Source organism: Trachemys scripta, chromosome 7 (assembly GCF_013100865.1).
Source record: "Trachemys scripta elegans isolate TJP31775 chromosome 7, CAS_Tse_1.0, whole genome shotgun sequence".
Classification (NCBI taxonomy): Eukaryota; Metazoa; Chordata; order Testudines; family Emydidae; genus Trachemys; species Trachemys scripta.
The window spans coordinates 87,005,960-87,011,959 of record NC_048304.1 but is presented as its reverse complement, the minus strand read 5'-3'; the positions used below and the strand labels follow the sequence as shown (position 1 = coordinate 87,011,959).

Here is a 6,000-nt window from a genome sequence, read left to right as displayed (position 1 = left end):
CTGCCCGAAGCCCAAGCGCTACCGGCTTCATGGTTTGCCGGGCAGCCTCCAGACCCTGCGCCCCCGGCTGGGCGCTTCCCCTCCCGGGCTCCAGCTGCGCTGGGGAAGCGCCGGCCGGGGGCACAGGGTCTGGGGGCTGCCCGGCAAACCGTGAAGCTGGTAGCGCTCGGGCAGCCCTTTCCGCGTGGCTGGGAGTGGGAGGGAGGAGGGGCCGAGTTAGGGCAGGGAAGGGGCGGAGTTGGGGCGGGGCTGAGGGGTGGGGAAATGGGCGGGGCCAGGGCCCATGGAGGGTCCTCTTTTTTTATTTGCTAGATATGGTAACCCTAACATATGAGATAAGTATTGAAGATATTCAAGATGCCTTGGATATTATATTACATACATTCGGAGATTGCCAGATTGGGAGGACATTCGGGAACTATGTGTTACAAGAGCTTGAAAGCATAACCAAATTTTTTAAAACCTCTCCCTGGAACCCACTATATGCATTTAGTATATATTCTAAGAATAAAGGGGGTACTTCAAGAATTGTGAAATGAATCTCTGGCTCTGAGAATAGCGAAGAGAGACATTATAAGACACTGGAAGGAAAAAGGAGAATCAGCTATTAAGTAATTTACAGCTGAGTTGGTAATAATGACAACATCTGAAAAAAAATGTAGAGAAGACAGGATAGATTGGATGAGTTTAAAAGAACACGAGTCCATTCTTAAATGTAGACTGCAAAGTCAAAAGGAAAAGTCAAGTCAGTTCCAGAAACACATGCAGAATTCTGCCACTAACCTGCCTGCAAAGGACATCCAATAGAGAAAAACTTTAATTCACCTTTCTAAACAAAACATTTTTAGGGTCTGTGATATCCAATGACTCTTCTGGGTTTACTAGCAATGCTGCACAATATATCATTCTGGGTTGTCACAGATACCAGAAGCATCAGAGATCAATTAGAGACTTTTAGTACTTGTGGCTTCCCAGAATGATGCATTTTGGCATGTCACTTCTAAATCCAGAAGAGCCAGCTCTTGGTACTCGCACTCCAGGGTGACTCAGCTGCTTTCAAAGTGTAAAAGTCTGTTTTGGATGCAGGCAAAAGACTAGAGGAAAATGAAAATAATTTCATTCTGGATTTGATCCAAAGCCCATTGAGGTCAATGGGAGTCTTTCCATTGACTTCAGTGGGCTTTGGAACAGACTCACTAAGATTAGCATCCTCTGTAGCTATCATATTGTACATCTTTACATGCAACTCTCCTCCTCTCTCCAAGGCAGCAATTAATAAAATTAAGTTTGCTCTCCAGTTGCTCAAAAACTTATAGGAATGTAGTTCTCTTTTACAGGATGCACAGTATCACATCCTTAGGCAATTTTCAGAAACATAGGTTGCAGGTAAAATGTTAGATCAGTTTTAGCAACTGTAGCAGTTTCAGCTTCCTCAGGAGGCAGTGATTTAATTTGCAATTATATTTTTTTTAAATAAAAAAATCATAGACACTGTCTCCATTTGACAACTTTTTTGCTTTACATGGATTTGGTTCTATAAACCTTTGGTTCTATAATTTGTAGAATGAAAAATTGGTTTTTAAACATACAGTCGTGTTCCCCTGATGACTTCATCCATGGATCTTGGTGTCCCAGAACGAGAGTGGTTAGTGTTGATGGGATGCAGGGTGCGTGGTGGTGGGTTGCGTCTTCTAGCAGAATGAGCAGAATATGACAGAGAAGACGTACTGAGCTCTAGAGTGCGATTTGGTCGAGTTCTTGTTGAGAGGATGGAACTGGAGCCTGGCCTCAATAGTGATTTGTCATCCAGATCTCTAACAACAGAATCAAGGAACCAAATGAAACATACATAAACATGGTCATTATGACAGATTTCATACTACTAGTACAATCCTCGTCTGAAAACTACAATAGCAACATTATGTACTGATAAAGTTGGTAGACTTTTGATACCATTCTATAAGTCATGGAGGGCTGTGCTACCAAGGAATAGGGCAAGGAACAGAAAGAAAGCAGGTAGACTTTATTTTTAATTATCATGAAATGTTCCAGATTGAAGAGAATAGAAATGGAAGAATTACTATACAACATAGAGAGTGGCAATGCAAACTAAACCCTCACATCCTTGGCTTTGTGCCTCAGACCAGACCAAACAAGTCTATCTCTAGGGCTAAGAGGGCACCTTCATTTCCAATTCCAATCAACCTGTGACTGTCCTCTTCAGGATGACAAAAGCTATGCCAGCTAGTACCAGTTGTGATGCAGACAACAGCTAACTAAGTGATAAACTAGCCATATTAAAAAAATAAATTTTAAAAGTTTGGGATTAGATGGCTTAATGGGTTAGTGCATTAATCTTTCATCTCTGTAGACCGAGTTGAAATAATATTTAGATCAGAAACAAAAAGGTGTTGAGTTTGTTTGTTCCATCTGTTGCATGTCACAAAACCAACACACAATTTGCCATTTGGCAAGAGGGGCCTTTCTTTAAGAGAGACTCAATATATGAAACAGCAGGCTTGTTCCAGTTCCAGACTGGTATATTGGCAGAATGGTAAGAGAGAACTGGTATAGCATTTTCTCTCCCCCATGCCTCATGCAAGTCAAGTTGTATCAGTCTCTTACATGAGCATCCAACCACTACATTTTAAAAAGAAAACCAAACCTCAACACCATCCTTTTAGCTATCCTTATGAAATCATAGTATATTTAACACTTTTAGATCCTGATTCATCAAAGTATGTACGCATATGCCAACTTTAAGCATGTGAGTAATCCCAGTGGCTTTACACAGGAGCATAAAGTTAGTTTTGTGCAAGTGCAGTAAATATATTGCATCACTGAGAACAGATAAATAGGTGAGAAAATAATCAAGATCCGCTGCTTACACTCTGGGAGATTAATTTCCTTGACACTGGGTTTAATCCCAATACATTCTTCTTTCCTAGCATTAAAGAACTCAACTTTCCTACAGTACTACAAAGACAAAAAGCTACTACTCTTACAATATTTTGTCTATTAGAGGCAGATTCCTTTGCTGTAAATGGATCCCATGTATCATCATCAAACCATTCAGATTTTGTTGAGGGCCACCACTTGATCCTTGAGAGACATTTATCTGCAAGTCAGAAAAAAATAGATTTACTTTTGACATGATGACTCACCTATGTTCTTGCCCTTATCAAATAATCACTGGAAAACAACAGAAGCTGAATGCTTCCAACCAAAGCAGAGTATATTCATATATATCATTCTCATATTTTAGCTAAGTATCCTATAAATAACAGTTGAAGCTTGGTCTTGCAAATGATGGCACTTAGTATATATTTTTATTTTAAAATATCTGCTACCATACTATATATTGTACTTAAAGCTTCACAACTGAGGCTTTCATTTGCAAGAAACAATCTTGTGACATGGTGCACAGATGAGTGTAATATAACTACTATAGGAGAATCTTTATGATCTCACTTTACAATGTGTTGGGCACCTCATTTATGTCAAGAACAAAACTGGAAAATCCTCTCCTTGTAGCTCAGGCTGATCTGGAAAAATGGCAAATTCCACCCACCACAATGACACCAATAGTAAGAACAATAGAGCTTTAATCTCTCCAGCATACATACTTGAGGTGATTTTCTCCTCTTTTTGGTTTTGCGGCTACATCTGGGTTGTGGGCACTACACATACAATAAGGCAAACATGAGGAAGAGGTAGAGGATTATACAGGAAAAGTGGGAAGAAAGAAATAAAAAGGAAAGAATTGAGTTAAAAACTGATGGAATATAGATAACATTTTTGGTGCTTTCCACTTTAGGGACATCTAATCCTAAAGTAGAACATGCAGGGCCAGAATCAGTATCTAAAAAAAATCATGTTTTAAATGTAGAGTCACTTACCACTTCACAGAGACTAGACTCTAATCTCTAATTTCTAATGACCTTGGAAATGGCTGGGCTGACAGTGACTAAGACATCTCTTGTGCACGCTAATCAGAACCTCACAATTTAACTCAAGCAATGTTAAGCATGGAAAGAATCTACACAATTACCATCAAAAACTCACCGTACCTTGGTCCATTATAAATGATACTACAAAACAACAACAGCGTTTAAAACAGCAAAACAGGGATAAAAAACAATTGTGACTGTGAGGCATAACAAAACTAAAGTTTTAGAAAGGGCAGTTAGTGATCATGCTTCTAATTTTAAGAAGAGGTCAAAGCACAAATCTCCCTCTAAAAAACTTTAGCCTCTCTGGCCAGGCAGTGTTACTCCAACTCAACCTTAACCACTTGGCCAGTAGAGCTTACCAAATTTGAGGTGATGGAGGGCATTTTAGCTTGTGGCACTCGAGGTAACACCAATGGCAGAGGTTCAAACTGCAGAAAAGGGCTTCCAGGATCCATTCTCATTGTTTCTACAGTTATGACTTTTTTTTCATCATCTATACAAAACAAGAAGAGTGGAGAATCCACATCACTACAAACTATCAGCAATGCCATTTCTATGGGCAATACTTTGAATCCAAAGATTTTAGGCTCTTTTTGGATAGATTTCACTCAAGTGTTTTCAACTCTGTTTAATATTGTTAAATTCATGTCTCATCAAGTTGAAAAATCAAGGTACTGTTGTCGTTAAAGGGTCATCACCAAAATGTGTCTCTCTTTTATTCCATTCCATACAGTAGTAAAAAAATCCTACTCTGCAAATATGGATCCCATGATTTTTCTCACAGGCTGGCAGGTGATAAGTTGTTTAAACAGTAATATCAACTACCAATTTTAACATCCCTTGAAAATATAATGTGGTGGGGAGTACTATCTCAAATATTTTTTTATTTTTCAATTTATCCCATTCACCACTCTTTAAAAAAACAAAAACAAAACACTACCAATACATTACTGCAATATCTCTGCTCTGATGATGCAGGACAGCAGCTAACCAAAAGATGAAATAAGCGTACTTCAAATCTGTGTGGTTATCAAAGACACTAGTGAACTGATTATTTTGGGGTAGCAGGAAGACAAACAGTGTTTCCCAAATGGAATAGAGCGACAAGTGTTATTTATAGGATTCTAAAATAATATTGGAAACTATGGAAGGTATACAAATTATACAAAGTAATAAAAAGTACTGACTACCTCTCTTTAAAGTATGATTTAATGTACAAATATTGTCTCCAGAAATACAGTATATCCTATGAGGCTAAGGCTTACTAATTTTAAGCACTCCAAAGAGAATCCTTTTTAAAGAGAGCATTAAACGTATTACATCCATTTCAAATTTTATTTCAACACTGATCCTTACCGGAGACTGATCCTTCCCAGTGCCGGCAGATTAACTCCTCTACAGAGCCCAGGACTTCACTCCACACATCATCAAACACATATGTGAGCACAGCATCCTTCATGCAGTAACATGGAGATATAGGAGGGAAACCTAATTTCTGTCTGTCAGATGAGAGTCCCATTTTCCTTTCATGCAACTCTTCCTCCCTGTAAAGAGAGGGTGAGCAAGATTTCTATCTTGGCTTAAACAAACTGCTTTCTCTATCCTTTGCATTCTTGTTGTAATCATTTAATGTTTTAAATGGCTGGTTATATGTCTGTTACATATGTGCACCTCTGTTAGACTTTGGTTCTATTTCCTTTTAAGTTAAAATGGGTAGGTTCAGGACAGCTGTCTACATGATTACAAGAAATGACTTCAACGGAAATGGCGTATTTCTCACAGATTATTGTCTGTTGAGGGGTGGCAGTGTACTCAACAAATAAGAGCAGATAACCCACTGAATCTAGAATTGGAGGGAGCACGCTTCTGTGGATAGAGCGCTGACATGAGAATATATTTCAGAGTCTGCCACTGATCTGTGTGATATTCAGTAAATCACTTTACCTCTCTGTGCCTTGATTTTCTGATCTGTAAAATGAGTATAATGATATTTATCCTCCTTGGTAAAGCGCTTTGAGATTCATGAATAAAAAGTGCTTTATAAAAA

At 38.8% G+C, this 6,000-nt stretch overlaps 1 protein-coding gene across 3 annotated transcripts in view; it reads right to left on the bottom strand.

The window, feature by feature from the left end:
- FAM149B1 (family with sequence similarity 149 member B1) overlaps window positions 1-6,000 on the bottom strand; it is a 24,763-nt gene that overhangs the window by 11,458 nt on the left and 7,305 nt on the right. For 2 of the 3 annotated variants that reach the window (XM_034777933.1, XM_034777931.1), the window contains exons 7-11: window positions 5,310-5,497; window positions 4,313-4,446; window positions 3,627-3,680; window positions 3,006-3,118; window positions 1,590-1,814 (exon numbers count right to left, since the gene is read on the bottom strand). In XM_034777933.1, coding sequence (XP_034633824.1) covers window positions 1,590-1,814; window positions 3,006-3,118; window positions 3,627-3,680; window positions 4,313-4,446; window positions 5,310-5,497 — 714 coding nt within the window. The remainder of the gene's footprint in view (window positions 1-1,589; window positions 1,815-3,005; window positions 3,119-3,626; window positions 3,681-4,312; window positions 4,447-5,309; window positions 5,498-6,000) is intronic. The other variant, XM_034777932.1, reaches the window with a different exon arrangement.